The 23,111-nt window shown below is 38.5% G+C and overlaps 1 protein-coding gene across 1 annotated transcript; it reads left to right on the top strand.

Moving 5' to 3' along the window:
- Positions 1–823: 823 nt before the first annotated feature.
- LOC118330021 (docking protein 3-like) lies at positions 824–5,377 on the top strand (the record flags this gene model as incomplete). Its single annotated transcript, XM_035664394.1, is given in 5 exon segments — positions 824–963; positions 1,053–1,163; positions 1,311–1,380; positions 3,063–3,235; positions 3,392–5,377. Coding segments are annotated over 5 exon segments (1,445 nt in total), but the record flags the coding sequence as incomplete, so codon positions are not given.
- Positions 5,378–23,111: the final 17,734 nt, after the last annotated feature.

Here is a 23,111-nt window from a genome sequence, read left to right as displayed (position 1 = left end):
TTGTGGGGGCTTACAGCGCAGCAAGAACAGCAATAGCTTACAGAGCAGCTAGCACATTACGGATGCTGGGCAATCAGCCATTGACAGAGCAGAGGGGAGATGGGATATTTGTTAATGTTTTGATAATACCTCCCGATTGGATAGGGTGCGCTTGGTTAGTGATTTATTGAGGTGAGGCATGTTGTGTGTATGAACGCAGTCACAAGCCTCAGTTTGAACTTGCTAACTAGCTTCGCGGCTTCGCTCCATTTGTGGTGGTACTGTTTTTTGCTGTAATTTTGCATTTTGAATCTTAAAATTGCTCCTCCTTACAGTTTCAAGTTTTTTCATTTTATATGACAATCTTTATTTTTTATTCTTAAGTTTCCTCTATTGAACTTTATTGTCAATAATTCTGATTTATGATCTCAGCCACACTTTCCCACAATGGAATATAAATTCCAAACCCAAGAAGCATCGTTGTATTTTTTGTTTTAAGACCTTTGGACCTTGAGAGTCAGCTTCACCATCAAAGTCAGCCATTATTCAAAAACCCAGAATGTAAATAATGTTATAAAGAGTTCGGTCTCGGTCTGCTCTATTTGAAAAATGTCCTGAGATAACTTCTGTTATGAATTGGCTATTGAATTGAATTGAATTGAATTGAATTGAATTGAATTGAAAATTGAATTGCCCAAATGATAATAAGTTAATATATATCATAAATACTTTACAAGTGCATATTTAAGGGCTGCAGGGTCTCTGCAGGTACAGACACTGATGATGTCCTGCATAGTATGCCTTTAACACTCCTGTGTCTTTTTGTCCATCATGTATCCTCCAGGTATTGGTGGTGGAGGTGAGCACGGCACTGGGGTCCGGAGACACCACCAGCCTCACACGGACAGGAAGCTAAAGGTGGTCCTGCTGTCCGAGCTTATCAGTGTCCTCAGGCTCCCCCCAAACGCTGAGGCCTGCCCCATGGTCAGCCTCTCTGGTTGTTTTCTAATGTTCACACGTATCAGAAATATAGTCAGATAAATACTTCAAGCTGCCATCTGTGCCATTTGCAGGAGAACATGTCAGCCTTTTGTGTGGAGGCACGGGACAGAACAATGGTGTTTGCTGCACTCAAAGACGACTGTGTGGAGTGGGTAGAAAAACTGTGTCACAGCACATTTCAGGTGAGAAGCTGTACCTTGCTAATTGTAAAGGCAAAACAGGCCATTTTTGTAGCTAGCGTATAACTCTGTTTTTTACAGATACACAGGCATTATTTTCTAATCTGATTTAACAACTTCCCTCTGCTCTCCTTGCTCTGTCTCTCTCAGAGAGGTGGTGGCTCAGGCTCTGCTAAGCTTCAAATGGAGGAAAACCAGATATATGCCTCAGCAGATGATGGTAAAGTTCCTATGGTTTATCTTCTCATCTTCTTCACCTTGTTCCCCCTCTCTGAGTTTCATTATTTCTGCTCCCCACCTTTCACCAACTGTCAGTGTCAGAGCTAGAACAAATATCAGCAGGGACGCACCAAATTATTGGCAAGTGTAGTCATGCATTGTGAAAAAAAATATATTTGCTCCCCAGGACAAAATACTATGAAAATGACACAAAAATGAATTCTTGTCACTTTATTTCCTATCAATCAGACTAAACACACAAGGAGGGATCACTAAGGTGTAAATAAATGCAAGGAGAAGCACCTCACTCCAGCCAGTCCCAAGCAGCAAGAAAACATATCTTCTTACTCTAAAACAGCCCCTTGGCATAGGAGTGGAGACCGACCTGTTTAGGCCCATCTTCTCCTAAATCATCCACAGTGGTGTCAGACTCAACAGCAGCGTCAGCCCAGAAAGATGTAGCATTAAGATGAGGGTTAGTAGTAGCTGCTGACACTAACAGCGACTCATAGGACTAAAAAATCATCATCAAGCCTTGGCTGTGAACTTATTGCTATTGAATTGGTATAGGTACCAGATGTAGCCTGGAAGATCTGCTCGGGGTCCTGCATTTACAGATGCCATAACAAATTAACACATTATGATTGGCTGTACTTCAGAAAGTGTATGGATACCTTGTGTTCATGCCGTAGTACATCCTGCCTGATAAGTGATGTGCAACTCTCAATAGAGATGAGAAGAAAACAAGTGCACTTGTTAGCTACTTCCATAATCAGCTCAGAAAAAAAGGATGTGTTAGGATACATTATTTTAATTGATGTAAAAATTGCTTACTTATCAAAATTAGCAAAGGTACTGTTAATAACTTAAAGGGCCAGTGTGTAGAATTCAGTGGCATCTAGTCGAGAAGTTGCAGATTGCAACTAACTGAATACCGCTCGAGTCTGCATTTGACAACCTGAGAATGAGAACGGGCTGTAAAGTGTGTGTGTATCATTTTAAGGTAACAAAAACACAACCACTCTATTCAAGCTGATTATACACCAATGAAAACATACCTATGAATATTATATTCCATTTCTTCCTATACATCCTCCTAAATGTTACACACTGAACCTTAAATAAATCTGGTGGCACTTTTGCTAATGTTAGCTAAGTTATCTGAAGACTGTGCTTGTCACTGTAGTGTATGGTCCATGTTTGTCTCTCACATATTTGCTTATAGATGTGATGTACATATATGACACCATCATACCTATGTGCTCCTATTTTATACCTCATCAGACTCCATCCAAAAGCCGATTAAATAATTAATTAATAACATTCTGAATCCAACGCATCGTTTTTCCGGACCGGGTGACAGTAGTTGGTAAAGAGTGAGCTATCTTTCTTTATTTGCATCTCTGTTCAGAGCTGCACATGTGCGGTACCAATTGAGCAGGATGTAAGGATTGGGCAGCACAACCAAATCATAATGTGTTAATGTGCTTGGTCATCTGTAAATGCAGGTCTCTGAGCAGATCTGGCAGGGTGAGCACATCTGGTACCTACACCAGTTAACCACTTTGCTGTGAATAGGATGAAAACATTCAGGCAAAAAATATGTATACGCAAGTGCGTCATAGCGAACTTGTTTTGTTTGCATAGTAATGACACAAAGAATATTCTCTTTCCTCTTTACAGCCTCAGAGTTCTGGGTGGTGGTTCAGAGGACCGACGCAGCAACACGTTGCGGTCTGCAGGGGTCATACTGGCTGCAGGTGGGGCGAGAATCACTGCTGCTGAGAGAAACACAGAAGAAGAAAATAGTTAGAGAATGGCCCTACGAACTGCTGCGACGATATGGAAAAGATAAGGTAAGGTTTCCAATATCATAAACCAGCTTGCCCTCTTACTGCTTATATGGTGTTGATTAAAACTGAATTATACAAATTTCACAAGGGTAGGCATTATTACATTCTTAGATCTACTGGTTTTAAGAAAAGGATTTATATGCCTCTTGTTTTTACCAGCTGGCCTTAACCATTGAAGCAGGTAGACGCTGTGACTCTGGTCCTGGAACCTTCACCTTTGAGACGCAGCGGGCTGAGAACATATTCTCCCTGATTCAGAGCACCATCAAACGGAAGACTTCAACTGTTACTTCTGGCAACCAAAACCAAGACGGTGATAAAGTTATTGTAACCAACATACAGGCTCATTCCCCTCTCCCCAAGATACCTGATATGATCAGTATGGCTGCCAGTCTGGAAAGCAAACTGAGGACACAGGAAAGGAAACCTGATGCTTTCGATGAGAGTGCGCATGCTCAAGAAAGTCTGATTGGTTCATCAGAGTGTGTATCAGCACAGCCAGCACCAATCACCCTCATGCCTCTTCCAATGGTCCCCACAAATGATAGCCACTCTGGACGACATCTTGATAACCAATCAGAAGCTGTATATGCTGACCCAGCTGACTGCATTCAATCCGTACCAAAACCACAACCAACCATGGCTCTGTATGTAGACCCTGTAAGTGTTCTCCCACTCACACCCCCAAGTTCAAGAAGAACTCTAACCCCCCCACCCAACTCCTCCGTTTCACATTCCGACTTTAACATCAATCACCCGGATTCAGTCTATTCAGAGGTCTATGACAAAATCAGTCCAGTCCAGAATAAACAAACTCTCAGTCAGAGTAAAGGGAAAACAAAGTGTGTTGCAGATGATGAACCCATTTATACAGAACCTGTGACCAACAAGGAAGAAGTGTCTCATAAAAAAGAAAGCAAACCAGACCCGTTTGCCCACCTTTATGCTCAAGTCTGCAAAACAGGACCATCATCTAGTCCTTCTTCATCCTCTAACACCGATTCTTACTGCTCTGTTTCTTCTTCCTCTCCTACTGCCAGTATGAGCACAACAAATGCCACAGACCAGTCTCTTGATGATGTAATCTACGAAAACCTGGGCATCATTTAATTCAGTTGTCAAGAGTAGCTTAATACTAAATTGTTGGGATGTGCATTTCCATTTAAAGCTGATGCAATATACATCTTTATGCATTGCCAATGATCCGACACAGTAAAGATACATATGAAGCAGCTACCAGTGATACGATTCACCCCTGTTGCGATGCAGTGAGATTCCACATTGTTTTATATGATGCAAAAGAATATGATGCTATGCAATTCAGTATGGGAGAGATAGTTTGATTTTATTTTGGTTTTTCTTAGAGCTCCTTGAAAAACAGTTTAGAGAGGAGGAATCAATCTGAATATAAAATTGTTAGTCACATTTCAAAATAATAAAGGCACAGAGCCTCTGTTAGTAATGATATAGAAAAGATTTTAAAGATGTTCAAAACAGGGCATCCTGAATTCATCCCAAATTGTATTTGATGCAAACTTTTTCAATCAGGGCAGCCACATCCTAAATGTATGCCGGTGCATCGATACAAATCTGTGAGTCTCATAATCCCTACTAAAATGGTCAATGGACTGTACTCATATAGCTGCTTTCTAGTCTTTCGACCACTCAATGCGCTGTACACTACATGCCACACTCACCCCCATTCACACACTGATGGCAGTGGCTGCCATACAAGGTGCCAAGTGCTCACCAGAACGGAAACTAATCATTCATATACACTCATACAATGATGCACAGCATTGGGAGCAATTTGGGGTTCAGTGTCTTGCTCAAGGTCACTTCAACATGCAGCGAGAGGAGCCGGGGATTGAACCTCCAGCCCTCCGATTAGTGGACGACCCGCTCTACCTTCATACCTTCTTCATAGCAAAAGATTATATCATGCCTGGTTAGCACTTCTCTTGCATGGATTTGCATGTATGTGTATACAAATAATTGTAAACAAAGTTAAACTTGTAACAATCATATTATAGTTGTAGTAGTAGCTCACTAATCACAGAGGGTCAGATTTCTAGTTAACCCTCATAATACCTTCCCATTGACTATGCAGTTGTGTTCCTCCATCATGAATTTGACCCCAGTCTGGTTTGAGGTATGAATTATGATCCGATACTGTGTTTCACCCTTATTAGCTTCAAACTCAATACCAACTCATTACCACCAAGCTTGACCAAATTTCTACAATTTATGGTCAGTAAACACTAATTTATGATAATAAGAAACATTGCATGGGGTTCAAGACCCCAAGACATTATGAGGGTTAAAAGAGTACTGTAATGGCAATTTTTAAGCATATATAACCCTTTGACCCTGGTCAATGTAAAACCATACGCAACTGTTTAAAGAGGCTGTTATATGCATATAACCTTTAGCCCTAACTCACTTTCCCTATGTGCAAGTAAAAGTGGGATGTTGAGACTTCCTAAGAGCCAAGGACATGATAATCTCAACACACTATCTGTCTGTTTACTGCCAAAGCTCTCTGGGGCTCTTTCTAGACTTTCACATACGAGAGTGTGGATGGTTGCGTTGAGACGCATTTCATGGATGACCTTGAATAAAACCTCCGTACTACAAGATCATACTTTGTATGCTTTATTAAACAAATTTCCACCACAGTAACTTGTTGCTTTTCTGTACAATGTTTCAGACTTACAATGTTCTTAAAAGTATTCAAAATTGATGCAGCAGAATCATCTTTTTTAATTTCACCACCATTTTTCCATGGTAAACTGGTAACCAACCGACTTACACAAATGCATCTACAGCTGAGATTCGAGTGTGTTATGCTAGTGGCACCCAACTGTCGCGTCCAGCACTTAGCATTAGCCAGAGATGGAGGAGCAGCTCGAAGAGGTCTGATAGCTCACCTCCTTTCTAAATATTTTCAAACTTCAACCCAAACTGATGCTGACTCTGAGGACCTCACCACAGCTCTGCTGGGGCCATCATACACTTTTTTTAGCATAATGTAGTAGTAATTATACACTTGTAAACAGAGTCTGATGTTAAACGGTTTCCCCCTTAAATAAATACGCCCATTTTAAAAAGATTTTGGTGAGTATTATGATATACAATTCCCCAAAAAATGTCAACTAAAGTGGCAGGATCAGGCCATGCACTTAATGGTAATCTTTCAGCTTTAGATATTTACTATCTGACAATTTTTTAAGCTATGATGTTGTTCTGTTGAATGAGAATATTTACAAGAAAATGATGATTTTAATTATTATTTATTATTGAGATACCCTGTTATGGTTTAGGTTTATTATGTCTTTGTTGTTGTGTTTTTGTTTTTGTTCTCTCTGTTCCCCTCCTCCTTTTCTGTTCTGTTGCAGAGATTCTTGGTGGGCCAAGGGGGTTCCTGGCTTCCTCCTGTTGCACACCTGTTTTCATCAGCCCTTCCCTTTTCATCTTCATTATGCCTGGTCCCTCTCCTGCTTGCTGTTCGGAAGATTCCATGCTCCGAACCCGGCATGCTGTTCACCTACTTTGAGTCTGTTTTGCCTGTGCAAGTCTCCTGAAGACATCCTCTGCAGCCGCTCCCTGCCTCTCCATGCCCGCTTTGGTTCCAGTATTTGTTTTGGGTTTCTATTAAAAATATTTCAGTTCACCACTTCACCAGAGAGTGTGTCTTTGCTTTGGACCAGTCTCAAGTGAAACTTAAAATCTCACCCCTCAGGTACCCTCAGGTGCAGCATGACGTACCCACAACTGAGGTCTCAGGTCTGGACCTCAGAGGGGTATACAAAGGGTCAGAAATTGATTACTAAAATAGCTAATCTCTGATGCCTTTGATGCCTGCCCGTACATCACAGTTGGTGAGATATACTAAAATCCCTGCGTAACTGCGTCTCCGTGTAAAACAGCCAATGCTGAGAAGACATTCTGAAATGTCCTTGTTGAAATTTTTTTTTAATGGTGTTTATGTTATAAAATAAGGGTACCTGGTACCTTTTTGGGTCCAATTCCATGATATCTTACAGTTCAGTCGGACAACTCACGTTTGAAATGTTTAAATTAAAGCAGTATAGCATATTTAATTCTGGCGTCTAGGCTCGACCATCATCCCTCCCCGCAGGATATTTTACATAAAGAATTGGGAGTGATGTGCAAATACCTATACCCCTAGCAGAGCCTACAGCGTGGTGCTGGGGTGGTGGTGGGGCTTACAGCGCAGCAGGCAGCAATAGCTTACAGAGCAGCAGCAGCAATACGGATGCAGGGCAACAGCGCATTGACAGAGCAGAGGGAGAGCTGGGATATTGTTCAGTTTTGATAAACCCCCGATTGGAAGGGTGCGCTTGGTTAGTGATTATGGAGTGAGGCATGTTGTGTGTATAGCAGCACAGCTCAAGTTGACTGCCTGAACTAGCTCGCAGGCTTCGCTCCATTTGTGTGTACTGTTTTTGCTGTAATTTTGCATTTTGAATCTAAAATTGCTCTCTTACAGTTTCAGTTTTTTTCATTTTATAGACATTTATTTTTTCTTTAAGTTTCTCTATTGACTTTATTGTCATAATTCTGATTTTAATCTCAGCCACACTTTCCCCAATGATAAAATCAAACCCAAGAAGCATTTGAAATTTGTTTAAGACTTTGGACTTGAGAGTCAGTCACCATCAAGTCAGCCCATTATTCAAAAACCCAGATACCTAAACCTAACCAGTCACTGTTTCACATTGTTAACCACGTGTTGTTGTTATTGGTATTGTTACCATGATGACAAGGATCAGCTAAATAAGATCACCTGAAGAACTAGGCAAAAAACTCCAGACAGTCTGTATATTTTCTTAACAACGGTCCTGTGGAGCAGTGGGGGTTTGCTTGTGTGATAACGGGCTGTCGGACAAATGGGCTTTTGGTCCAGTGTGATATTTTTCTGACCATTGGGGTTTTGGAATTATCAGCCATCGGAACAGTGGGCAGTCCCTGTCTCAGCAGGATTAAGACAATACTTTGTGTAGATGGTCAGATGGATCTTAGAACACGTTTTGTGCTCAGTCCACAAATAACACAAAAGAGTTCTATCATTAAATTTGCCATGATAGTGTCCGTTCTGTGCCCATTGCTGGTGACTCTTTTTAGTGCACAATTTCCATGTAGAGCTGCATATACAAATAGCAAGTTAACTGCATAATTCCACATTACATCTTGGGTCTTTTTAAACGCTTTTAAAGCAGCAACACAAGTCCAGAATTCAAGCATGAACCCAAACAAGAAATCTATACTTTAATTCTTCCCTTTTCTGTGTTACTTCTGTCATCTATAACAATTTGTATACACTCATTTAGAATTTTTGGAAGAACAGAACAGACAAATTTATAGTCCGCTGGCACAGTTACAGGTTATATTAATTAGAGCAGTAAGCAGTGCCAATGATTTGAAAATGTTACAATAAAAAAATAAATGTACAGTGCTACTCTCTGGATTGGAACAAAAAAGATGACAGTACCCTCATTTACCACAACCCTAACCCTAAATACAACATAAGATAGTTAAAGATTTGGGGCATGTATCAAAGCATCAAGTACTTACTTTTGGCAATTATTTCATAACTCTTATTGTATACCCCTCGAAAAAAAAATAGGTCAGGACCTCAGTCACCTCAGTGGTGGGTACGGTAACTACATAAAACTGTTATTTATTTTATGAGGACAACGTGACAACCACTTGATATACACAATGTGGTAAGAACATTGCTGCTATAAAGTGTACATAATCCCTGCATGACATTAATACACAAAACAATTAATATGCCTGTGTTCAAAAGATGTTCATTAAGAATTATGACTTAAGGCTTGAATCAGAGGTCTCAGCTATATCCTCAAGTCTTTCTGAAATGTCAACAAAAAATCAGGGGGGATACAACTCTTGACAAAAACAACAACTCTTGACAAAAACAATACAACCCTGCCAACGCTACAGCAGTCACACAATTCAAAATAATCCAAAAAAAACTCTTTTGCTAATAATAATCGGAATGGTTCATTTATATATGGAATTAATTATTTATGTGGTATTGTAGGTGCCACAAATATAACGTACAAGAGAATGGAAGAATTTTAAAATATATTTTTCAGGTGAGTACATTTTAATAGGTTGCTGCAGGGGGGCTTGTCAGATAGCTATTTAGCATACATGCATGAAGGCTGCTGTTTTGATGGCAGTGCCTGTGGACCTGTACAAAATACAGAATGAAAGCACGTACAGTTTTTTTTTATCTCCTCAGTTATGCATAATGTCAGTTCTGCAGTTCTGTAATACTGCTGCCTTTAAATGGATAATTATATCCCCATGATTACTCTGCTGTTGAAATAATGTCATGTTGAGGGGTCAGCCTGTCTTTCTCTGTGATCAGTGACAGTTCTCCTGTGCAAGAGCCTTTATACTGGCAATCTATACAGACACATGCATACTCCAATTTCTTGGAGAGTCCTTTCTTTGATCATGCAGTCAGCGATTCCAGCACTAGCGCTATCACCAACACAAGTGTTAATTGGCTTGAAATGATACAGCCATTGAGGAGGTGGGGCCCTGGACTGAGTCAGAGCCTTTGGAGCCATTGATTTGAATCCAGTTGTAGTCAAATCGTAAGAACAGTATGTGAGTAGGTAAAATGAAAATGTCGAAGTTATGATGAGAAATGTCTTTGTCAAATAGAGCTTGTATTTAAGGCTTTGTTTTTTAAAAGGAATTCCCAAGAATATACAGTTAAAAAAAAGCAAACAAGTATTTAGAAAACAGAAAAACTTGCAAGAGATAATTAAGTTAATTAAAAATGTTTACTAGTTTGATTGCTTGGCTGCTTTACAAGCCAAGATGTAATATTTTTTTTAGAAATGCTCACTCAGTAGCACCTGTCTGGAGTAAAAAAAAAAAAAGTCGAAAATTATACCTTTACCCAAAGTTAGACAAGCAGCTTTTACCAGCTCCACTTGTAGGTCTATTACAAGCAAATGTCAATTTATTTTATGGACTACTAACTGAAGCACAGCATGCTTATAGACCAGCAGGGGCGAACTGGGACAATGTCAGTTCCAGACATTTTCCGAATTCTCTCAATTTACGACAGACCACTTATACTGTAAGTGTTTTGTTGAAATATTTTTTCTGTTTGCTATTTATGCCAGTAATATATCTTTTACTCTTAATAAGAAAAACATACAAAATATAGAAAAAGAGCAAGTGTCTTCAGTTTGGCAATTGCACTTCTATAATTAAGGCGACAGTAAGAAATATATTCAGGAAAGGTAGTTGTCATATTACATGCTGACAAAGCCCTGTTAACTATGTTTTTATTTTATTTTTTAAACATCAACCATGTCCCTTGCTTGTGAAGATATCTGCAATTTTATAGCATTTAGTGGCGCTCCCTTAAATTTCCTTTTCTCATTCTGTCTTTCTCCTGCTCTGTCCACTTTTGTTTTGCCACACTGATCGACCACATGCACCCCACGCAGTGACAAAACGGTGCATTGATGTCTATGTGTGTGAGACCAATCCTGTGTGCTGACAAACAGAGATCATCAGGAAGCAGGCAGGGAGGTGGCTGACAGTTCTGAGGGACTGTAACTCTCCTGTGTTGTTTTTCATTTCATTTAGCATTTTTGACAGTCAGTTTGCCAGGCCACTGGGGATTCTCCCTACCAGTCCTGGTCTGTAGGCCAGGGCACTCTACTAGCACTGCATTAAACATAAATGATCAATGGTTAACACATATGGCTGACAGAAAACTAGTTCAGGCTGTGCTTGTGGATTTTTCTGCAGCTTTTGATGTCACTGACCAAAGTATTCTTATTTCCGAAGTTAAAATGTTATTGTTTTTACCTTTAACCCCTGTTTGAATGAAGCGTTACCTCTCTGGCAGAACACAACCAATGTTTTTCAATGGCAGTTTTTCTTTTTGCAGTGGAGCTGCTTGCTTGCATTTTTTATACCATATGTTGTTAAACGCCAGTGCAGTTATGTATGTTAATGACTCAACTTTGTTATGTGCTTCACCAAACCTTAGCGGAGCTGAGAAAAGATGTTGACTTAAATATAGTATTACTAAATAAGTGACAATAAATAAATTACTACATTGCCAAAAAGAAATGTATTAGATTTGGTAGTAGGAATGTGCTTGCTATACCGACTGCACTTAGTTTGTCTATAGATGGGATATCAGAAGGTCACTAAGACCAAAAGATAATCTGTTGTCTTGGTCTGATCAGATTGATCACATTGTTTCCATTATGGGAAAGGGCATTGCAATTTCAATGGGAATGTTCTGCATATGTTCTGCTTTCTGATATGATTGATGTCGTTCAGTAGTAGGGGTACTGCTCAGTCATTTGGTGAACCGGTGCTGAATCATCTATAAAAACTTCAAATTACACAAAACAGAGCGGCCATTTTAGTTCTTCATTGCTCTTCTTGCTGTGCTAATGTGTGTAAGATGCATAAATGATTATCATGGCTAACTTTGGAGGCTAAATTAAATTAAAGAGCTTCTTCCGCTTAGACTATGCTCCCCGAAACCATCAGATTGGCCGAAAGTAGAAATTCTTTCAAAAGGTCACTAAAACATATATTTTACTGCAGTGTATTTGTGACAATTTAGTTTTTGTTTTCATTGTAGGTTAGTTTTATTTATTGTTTCATATGTAGTGTAATTAAATGTATTTTCTGATCTTTATATCGGAATTGTTTTGCCCTTTCTTGTTTTATTGATACCATGTGAGTTTAGGTGTTTTTTTTTGTATTGTTGTGGCTATTTTGTGGACCCAGGAAGACTGGTGACTACTTTATGCAAGCTTAAAATAAAGAATTTATTTTATAAGAAATAAAATGTACTAAAAGCCAAACAGGGATGGGAATTGATAAGTTTTTATTTATACCAATGCTATTATTGATCAGTCGTTCTATTTTTAGGATTCCTTTATAGATCCCTGATACATTTCCTGTATGGAAAAAGGTGTTTTCACCATCAACAAAACTGCCTTATTATCTGTGAGTGACAGAAAGAAAGCAGTGGCACTCATGCGTAGAGTGTGAAATGTGGCTTACTTGGAATTTAAGCCCATGTTTCACACTTAATTGAAGTGATCATTTTACAGATTTTACAAAGCACCTGTCAGAAAAATATCATTGATAAAATCATCAGTAAAAGGAATTAATCAGCTCAGAGGCACACGATGCTGATGGATTGGAGAATTTGGAACCAGTTCTCAAATGGTTCTCAGTTTGCAGCCCTAGAGCTAAAATCACTTCAAGAGTAAGTCCTAATCTCTTTCAGACATGTGTACAGCAGAAGTACATTTAAAATAACCATGGACTATAATGATTGCATACAATACCTTTGCATTTTCAACCTAAATACCCATTAATGCAGATTTGAGATTGAATCCATCAGTATTATTCAACATCAGTTAAAGCATGAATAAAATGTTAAAGTCACTTAGGTATCAGTACTCGCAAATCAACAGACGTCACAAAATTTGATGAATATCATGAATAGATTTACAACAACTGCACTGGAATAAATGCACAAAAATAAGGTACTATCCAAGGTAGTAATACATTTGTATTTGTCAGAGAGTATACAGAAGATTAAAGACTGGATCCTTGATAGGTTTTATTTTTTTTAAATAAAATTATATGATGATGTTATGATATGATATAAATAATATGATATGATATGCAGATGTGGATACAGATACATAAACCTGGATAGCTTTTTGTCCAGTGTTGATTGCAGGAGGCTAATGTACAGTAAAAGGAAATGTAATGTAAGTACGCTTAAAGAAAAACCTTTTTAATGGATTCAAATGTATAATTATAGGGATAATATGTGTGTCATGATGCTAATCTTACCTTAGTAATTATTGTCTTGACAGCCCCTTTTTAAAATGATGAATGCCAACTGTGCATGCCATAGCAAAAGCATTAAAGCATGATAAGCAAGTCTTGTCATTTCTTGTACTAACCCAAACATACTTTTGCATGCTCAGTGTTTTCAGTCAGTTCCTCTGAGGCAAACACAGGATTAAAATATGTTGATAATGGTGTTTATCTCCATTAGCAGGAAAATAACTGTAGGTCTAAAAGTATTTGGACTTAAAGCAGTGTTCCTGTAATGCACAATACACAATGTGCCCAGTATAAGCATTAGAATTTAAATATCTATGTTAGTATTGCTGAGCAGCTCTGTTATCTCACTGAGAAAGTCAACGATTTTCTTTAAATGTGCCTTATTATACTGTTGATAACACCATGATTTTGTGAAGAATAATAAAAACGCCACTGAACACCTTCACATTATATTGGTCTTCATTGATGTGTTTATTTGGAAACAGTGAAAAACATAAATTTACCCAGATGCTATCAATCGACTTCCATATATCATTTGCGGAACTAATACAATGATTTAGTTGCAACCATCAAGAAAAAATCATTCTTATTATTCCTAGTCTTGATTACCCCTCTGCCTTTAAGACGCCCATTGCATTGCTGTACACGTTTCTCCCAGCAGTTGATGAATGTAATGGAACAAAGACTGACAGCTCACATGCTAGAGGTTTTTCTTGTGGTGCAATATTAATGTATGGACATAAAAAAGGGACTTGTGGCTTAGGGAGCAATGTGAAGATTCATTGATGACCCAAAAGCCACTTGTCTTAGTTGATAAAGTCCTTCACCAGCCCCTTGTTTTTTTCCCCCTCTGACTCACTACAGAAATGTCCACTGTGATTTGGAGGCTTATATGTTAGATATAGATATTGAAAATACTGATGTATTGCAAAGAAGCATCTCCTTATTTTAAGCTATTTTTTACAGTAAGCCTAGATAAATCTCAGAGTATAAGTAGTATATATATAATATTTCCCTGAAAAATATGAATGTTTTATGGCTTTTACTGAAGGGGGTCTTTACGGAAAAGAAAATGGTGAGTAATAAGGTAGAGTGATAGATTAAGTGCAGCACTCAGATGAAAAGTGTCAGGGACATGATTAACTGTATCCAGTCAAATCAAAAACTCTGAGGGGAACGCTGAGGGATATTTACACAGTAGGTATCAGTAACTACTAAACTAGTTTTTGTATCTGACAAGTTCTCACTTGCAAAGCTTCTGAATGTTTTTTTTTGTTCCCGGGTGTTGAAAGAGATCTCGATGTCAACAAGACCTGATTAAATAAAGTTTTAAAAAATGTAAATGCCACCAGATGTTTTTGTCAGCTTTTGTAAAATGAGAAATTCTATAGTCTATTGTTAAAAGATATTCAAATTCAGATGATAAAATTGATGTTTGGGCCCGAGTCCTACTTAGAATTCTGAACTCCTACGCTCAGACTTGACCCCAAAAGCCCCTCAGGTCCTTTTGAGAAACCTCTATGCTGTTCTAGGCTTGAGGCAGAGGCTTAGGGGAGATTGGATGTTTGAGGCTGTGGCCCCCAGGTTATGGAACAGCCTCCCACACTCTATCAGATCTTTTCCTATCTTTACCACTTTTAAAAATGGTCTCAATACCTTTTTACCCCCATTGGCCTATTATGTCTGCATGACATGTTCATAAATGAACTGTTTGTGTGTGTGTGTGTGTGTGTGTGTGTGTGTTTTTATGTCTTTGTTCTTTGTTGTTGCACTGGTTGGGTCTATTGATTGTTTTATATCGGTCTACAGCTATTCTTGCTTTTGTTGTTGCACATTAATCAACTTCGGGTGTTTCAAAACGTACCTCAGAGATAAACTTGGACTCACATATGAACATCTGCTAATAGCTATGAGTCAGTGCACCTAAGGAGCGCTGTATACACTAGATGCTATATATCTCATATTGGTTTTCTAAATACAATCAACACAATCCTCTCAAAATGCTGGGAAGAAAGTGTGAATGTAACATATGGCTTCATCTGAGTGTGTATGACATCTTATTATATGGCAAGCAACAAACGGTTGACAAAAATAACACAAAACATTCACCGTTTCATTTATTGCTAAACCCACATAAACACATTGGTCATGTGCTTAAAGGTGAGGTCAGCCATTCAAATTCATATTTGTCGTAATTTAGCTAATATCTCCTCACAGTCTGCTACTCGTCCGTTCTGCATAGGGACGTCACAAGAACCAATGCTTTCGGTACCAATCGATACCAAAATTTTGGTCGTTGCTGTCAACTCTCCGCTCTGTCTGTGTGTCTGTCGTTGTTGTGTGTATGTGCAGGAGCTCAGCCCCACCTGCAGTGAAACACTGAGCTGTTGGTCAGATGCCAGACAGAGAGTGATGAGGGGAAGCCACACACTCACCGCACCACGAACAAAAATGCAAATAAGAGTAATATACAGGTTGCGAACTTCAGGGGAGCCAGGGGGAGCTTAGCTCCTTTTGATAAGACATGAGCATGAGCTCCCCTGAAAACTTGATTTGTGAAATTTTGGGGGGTCTCTAAAATATTTACAATATAAGCAACTCCAAAAGACATTTTACTAGATCTATTCTTGCCATCAGCACTGAAGCATGACAGCCCAATATAATCAACTTAAGATCAGAAAACATAACAACAGTCGAAAGGGTGAGCTCCCCTGAAAGCTGTGGTATAGTTTGCACACTAGTAATATATGAATGTAATCAACACAAAAGATGTACAGACGAGGAAAATAAACAGTCAGTTGAATACTGTTCATTCAGGTAACTCAGGCAAAGGCTGCACTGAAGCAATAAACACTGCAGGATAAAGGGAGAAAGAAATTCCCTCTAGACAGCTAAAAGACAAGATCAAAAAAGATTACAGAGTTTGCTTATTAGTTATTTAGTATAATATGTATATATTAGGCTACATTAATACTGATATGTTAAGAATAAAAACATTAAGGAACAGGTTGGTTGCAGGGAATTTTTTCCTTAATGCAATGCAAAGCTATTAACCTTGATTGAGACATTTTTACTGTGGTATCGAATTAGTATCCAGATAGAATTGAATTTCACTGGTATTGGTATCGACTACTAAAATTCAAGTATTGTTACATCGCTAGTTCTGCGTGTGAAAAAAATCTGGTGTTTTTACACGGCCCTGGCTCTGTATATGGGAAAAAAGTGTCATCAAATCAGCAACAGGTGACATGTGTTGTGTGCACAGGACAAGGGAAAGGAAGGGGGAGGGCAGATGGTGGGAGTGAGATAGATGGTAAATCTGTTACATGCTACCGTGCTGAACTCTACAACATAATAACACTGTTAAGGAGAGATGGCCGAGAAGCAGCGAAAGAGGAGAAAGTAAGACAACAAAAATTTAAAAAGAAGTGCTACAATCAGGCAAGAGAGAAGAGCAGCTATCAAGCGGTGGACAGGCCTCTGGGAGTTAAAAGGCATTTAGACGTATGTGGAGGTTTTGTAATGTTGGGAAGTTAGCTATAGTAGCAGGAGAATTGTGTGTATTGCTGTCAGGTGTGCTCGCTGTGGTAAACTGCCTTCTCCTCTGTGCATGTTAACTCCGCAGCAGCAATTGCTAGTCCATTTAGGACCACATTTGTCAAGAGAAAACTTTATTTCCAAAATGCATATGTTATATTTGGTTCTATGGCTCCTCCCTGCCCTTCCACGTGCATACATAGAAAGCTTAAAGGAGAGCAACAGCAAAGATCCTGCTCGGGTACAAAACAGAACAGACATCAATGACAAGAGAAATTACATTCTGATACAGCATGAAAAGGAGGTCCCCAGCTCCTCCTTTAATGCTGTACCTGATTTAATCAATGTCATTTCTGTTGTCATTGATGCAGAGCAGCTTGTGCAGAGGAAGCAGCACAGGTAGGCAGGCTAAAGCTGCTTAAATAAGGTACCCTGAATGACATTTGCCAATCGGAATCAGCTGCGATCAGCTGATGTAGCTGGGATTGTGAGCTGAGCTGGACTGTGGTGATCTCTTCGGTCACTGTAGTTTTGTAAAAACAATCTAAATAACTAACTCTCGCTACTTTTCATTCCGGTTGCTGTGTTTGTGTGCTTGCATATCATTTGTTTGATGCCGCTTTATATTATAATGTTTGTTTTGCTTCAGCCATGGGAAAGAGACAGCCACTTTCATGCTTTATAAGGGGCTGTGTCCACCACCAAGTGATTTTGCTTTATCTGCAAAGTAAATATCAATTGTTTGTTGTTGTGAATTGTCAGTGTTGTGGTGGAACTTGCAATTTTCTGTGCAAAAAATGCCTAAAAACATTGCAAATTGTATCATAATTTCTTTTAGAAAATCTGCTGTGAAATCAGGCATTTAAGGCCAGGAAAATACCCAGAAAAACCGGCAAAATCCTAGAGGGACTGCATTGAGACAATCTACTAGTTGTGATGAATTTATTTTAATGAAATTTTTATTTTTATTTTATAACCTAGAAATTCAGGTTGTTGCTCCCTATATTCTCCTCATAAAATATATCTAAAGTAAAATGGACTAATGAGTCATAAGAATGAAATTACTATTTTACATAATTGGGTGCTGAGGACGAATTAAGCAGTCTCACAGCCTGAGGAAAGACGCTGTTGTGGTGGTATGGCAGCAGAAGCATCTGTACCTTTTCCAGAGAGAATTGGGGTGGCTGGAGTGGGTGCTGTCTTTTAATATCCTCTGGGCTCTGCAGGCACCTAACCTCACCAATATCACTGAAGCTGAGCAGCTGAGTACCAATGGGCGGTTTTAATCTCCTCCTGTCCTGGACCATGCACATCCAATGTCAGTTTGAAATGATTTCTGTCAGTACGCTTTTTATCGCTCCTCTGAAAAAGTTGACAAGAATTATGGTTTTTTAAGTTTCCTTAAGAAATACAGTTGTTTTTGATCTTTCTTAACCAGAGTGGACATGTGAGATGACCATGACAGAAGAATTAGGCCAGGCTGTGTATGAAATCCCATACAATGATTAATACATTTATTATTAGTTTTTCAATAACTGTAAAGGTCCAGAACCATGTGTCTCTTAGTCCTATGCATTAAAAAGAAACTTAGAAATCTTAGTAAGTAGAACTCTTTTGCAAAATTTCACTTCCAGTAAATATTGACAACCTTGCCCTTCTGCCAGAACATCTGAATCTGAATCAGATCTGAATCAAGATTCAGTACTCACAGCTGTTGATGTTGCGTTCATGATAATGCAAAACAAAACAACAAGTTTTGGAAACAACATTGAGCCTTACATCCAAGTAAAGGTTGTAGATCATATTCACCGTTTAAAATTCCCCAAATTTCATAAAACTATATCAGGACATACGCTTTGTCACTATCTATAGAAAGTTAAAGTCACAAAAAAAGTAGTGACTGTTATGTGAGCCACTGAAGTGGTAAGCCTGTTAGCCTGTAGTTTTATTTATTTTGTACAAGACAGAGGTCATATGACAAAACAAGATGACGAAGAATTAATACATTTGTACATCAACTGTAGGAAGATTAACCAATTATTCTAATTATCTAGTAAATTTAAAGACAGTCCCTGAATTAATTTTCAGTTTTTTCTGACATTGCCATAAAGGTGATAATTATTATTTTTTTGTTGTAGTAGGGGTTGGTGGTGTACAGGACTGCATTATATTCAAGAGTCCTTATACTATATTTTATCCACACCCTTAGGTGGACAAAATATGTATAGGGTTTGTAAAAGTAGAATAGAGTATAGGATTGCATGAGATTGCAAAGGTGTGCCCAAGTACTTTACGAGTGCAAGTTTTGCTGTGGAAAGTCTTGGTAGGTACAGTTGGGACCCAGAAAACATATCAAACCCAAACAAAAACCTTTGAAGTGAGTGTCACTGTCTGAATGATGGACTCTACTTGACTTACCAGCTGCTAGTTTCCCCCCGGCTGTTTCCGGTTTATCCCGGTGCAGTCATCATGTGAGTTTATGCTTCAGCCCAAGTTACCCATGGAGGTCCCACACCTGTCAAATAGGCAAATGACATTTACTATATTATTTATAGTCTGCATGCACAAACACACTGCAGGTAATACACAATTGCGAACAGAAAGAGGGGTCCAGGGTTAGAATCTGACCTGCAGCCCTTTGCTGCGTGTCATCCCCTCTCTGCCCCCCTTTCCTGTCTGTATCCATGAGTGTTGATGTGTGTGTGTGAGTGTGTGTGAGCTGAGAGAGTATTTTCAATGAGAGAGTGCCACAAATACTACCACCAGTACTGCTTATTATGACTCTTTTGACCGACTCATTTTTGGAATTTATGGCATGTAGATCTTGTGTGAATTATTTGAATGTGAAATAATACAATTTCAGCCACACTCCAATAAATTCAATGAGAAATGTACACTTATTCTAAGGATACTTTAGTTTTCTAGTGTTGTTTGAAATATATTGACTAGGGATTGGATGTTAAAACGTACGTCGTTGAAATAGTTAAATACAACAGATAACACTGAGGACTTTAAGCTGCTGCTGTGTTCAGAGCAAAGTGTGCAAAGGTGAAATCCAAGGCAAGGCTAAATGTAAGTATTGTATATAACACAAACATGACACACAGTGTGGTTGAAATACGTTCCTTCTGGGTAAATATATAAACAAGTCTGTTGACATCTTGTGATGCAAGGTTTTTCTTGTTTACATTTTCGAAAAAAGACTACCCCCTCTCTAATCAATAGAATTGCCATCCCCATAGAAAAAGCAAATGACCTTTTAGATAACCTTACTACAGATTAAAAACAGAGATATATTAAAATATAAATATTCAAAAAAATCACTTTCAAATAAAGAGTTGTGCATGTGGGATATTATTGAAACAATAGACAATAACAAGGGTTTGGGTAGGAAAACTCTGTGTTAGGGTTGGCTGACTCTATAGAAATGTAGCAAAACCGATAGTTTGGTGAAACATTGTTTAAAATTCAAGTTTGTCATCTGACAGTTAAATGAATATCATGATTGGATTGGACAAACAACTGTTGTTGCTGCTCAAGGTTGTGTAAATCTTTTGTTTGCAAAAATGATTGTGAAATATGTTTTGCTCATCCAGTGCCAATGAAATGGTTAGTCCAATTCCACTGCTGTGATACTCACTGACTGCAGTGTTGCCGAAGTGAGCAGTACCCTTTTTTGAGTATAAGAACAATGAGAGAGTTCGAAATGGTTGACCCTCAAACTTAAAATGAACATGATGTATTAATTAGATTTCAAATAGACAGTAAATGTCTACAGTTGATATACATTTGTAAACTACATTGTGTGTGGAGTGACTGTAACACAGATATTGTTTTATCAACCTTTTTAAAAAATTTTGCATCATCCTCCAGAAAGGTTTTTTTTGTTGCTGTAACAAAGTACAAAACACGACTATTTCTACTGTTGATCATTAGTAAAAGTTGTTTCATTCAATATGGCCATGAGACACAGTGCATCCAAGAAGATACTTTTTATTGTGATGTCTGCAGACTGCCATAATTGTTATGAAAGGACTCTTTTTAAACATCTATGTTTTTTTTTATCATATCTGTACTTTCTCTCTGTATCTGCAAAGTCTGTTGAAGACCTGTTCAAATTAACTTTCCATTTCAGTTGAAGTACTGTAAGCCCATACAAGCACTCTGTCCTCTCATCTTCTACTATATATTTCAATACTGCGAGGCACTTTCATTGACTAAAATAGTGCTAGAATCCCCTTAAATATATAAATGCAACTGTGAGCAGCCCTCTTTATCTGGTCGTTTTTATTGTGGAAACTAGGTATGATCGACAGGCAGCCTTGAAATGTCATTTAAAGTCATACTCTGAAGTTTGCTTCAAATAAGTAAAACATTTGTCCATTAAATTAAAATTATATTGAATATGTTTATGAGAAAAAGGTTCATCAAAAGGGGCCAGACATCAGAAATACTTTCAAGGTCACTTGTTCTGCCCCAGACCACTACTACAATGGCTTTACTGCTATGGAAATGAGTCCAGCTAATATTGCAGGACAGAGTGACCTTATCTACAAGGAGCCCAGGGGATTTGGAAACACTACATTTGAGCCTCAAACACATTCGTAACACTGGAATCAGCATGTGGAATTTTTCAACAGATTACATAACAGTTGACACACTGGATGTGGACAAACCATTGACCATACCAATACATGGGACAATGTATTAGCAGCACACAATATTTCTCAAGTATTGGCTCACCAAAACAATCTTCTTTCTACAAGGAAATTCACAGAACCTTGCCTTTCACACACCCTATCATTCCTTAATAAAATGAAAAAGGCTCAAATCATATGCAGTAGTCTGGAAGATAATATCTTCATTATAGTCATCGGATTATATTCTGTAATTATTCTATTATTGCCTAGATCTGCATGTAGTGTATTAGTCAATTGAGTCATCTTTATATAACAACTCATCATTAAGGCTCTGCGTGATTTATGATGGAAAAATGTAATTGATACGGTTGCTGCTGTTTTATAAAGTACACATCAAATTAATAAATTACCATTTCACCTTCCACTGTGCGCACCTGTATACTGTCAAGAGCATCCTAAACACATCTGGAGAATGAGGTAATTTGCCGTTTCAGTTTATTTGTTCAGGACTGACAACCAGGTATTTAATTAGGCAGATATGTAAAACTTTGTCATTCATTTTTTCTCTCAAAGCTAAAAAAAAACAAAAAACGAGAGAGACAAAACTCCTCCTTATTGCTGTCAAATAACAGATCCTGGGGCTGCTTCTTTGCCAATAAATAGGGGATCGACTATTTATCCTACTGTGACAGCGCTGAAGTAATTTCACAGAAATATGGATACATTTCCTGGGTCTTAACCATTAGCCATGCAATCAAACAACCACTGTCAACATCACAACAAATCTGATGGTTAAGCCTGGAGGGGGGAGGGAGAGTAGGGTGCCACTCACCCATACTGGATAACTAACACACAAGGAGCACAAACACACCACAGAGAGCACACTGTGTTATGACTGCATCCACAATTCAACACAAATTACATACAGTGACGTCAAAAAAAAAAAAAGCAAACAAATACCAGTATTTACACGGTACAACTGAATCTACAGGACAACAGCAGCAAAAGTAATGCAAACGGCAAAAATAAAGGTTTACTCACCATTAAAATACCATCTCAGGATGATAACCTTCCAGCATTTACTGCAGCTATCTAAAGGCAAGGTCTCTCTCACAGAACAGCTTTTTAGGCCACTATCAGTCACTTCAATGTGTAAGGCAAGGCTCGTATTTTTCTGTAAAAAAATGTTCCTATGGGTAAGTGTAGACATTTCTAATGTGAAGTCAATTTTATTTATGTAGCCTTATATCAAAAATCACAATTTTGCCATAAGGGGCTTCACAATCTCACAATATATAATCCTCTATGCTTAATCCCTCCCTTGAGGCACTGACAGTCAGGGCACAACTGTAGCCCCAGTTTGTGCTTCCCATGTATTACTATTACACTCAAATCAAATAGACAATATATTTTCATCCAGATGGTTAGAGGAGTTTTTGAGGATTCAGTCTGTCTGTCTTGAGAATGCAAACTGTTGAGTAATAGTTGATCAGTCTGAAGGTTTTATCGACAGTATCTAGCCACCAGCCATTTGCAATCTTTGTGTTTTATGAGCTATGATAAATTCATTAAAGCTCAAGCACACCATTTGCACAGATAGAAGAAAAGAACAAACACAGAGATATTTAGAGAGACACAAGGATGACATGCACACACGGGAGAGAGAGACACACACAAGGGGAAGAGGCTGAATCTCTTGGATCCAGATCCAAACATTTGGAGACACCGACAGCCAGGGAAAGAGAGAAAGAGGTCCCAGGATGGCTGATGGTCCAGCACAGAGAAGC

This window comes from Morone saxatilis, unplaced genomic scaffold, assembly GCF_004916995.1.
Source record: "Morone saxatilis isolate NCDOM2014 unplaced genomic scaffold, NCSU_SB_2.0 Contig2, whole genome shotgun sequence".
NCBI lineage: Eukaryota > Metazoa > Chordata > Actinopteri > Moronidae > Morone > Morone saxatilis.
Note: the sequence above shows the minus strand (reverse complement) of the source record. Positions and strands in the feature narration are given on the sequence as shown.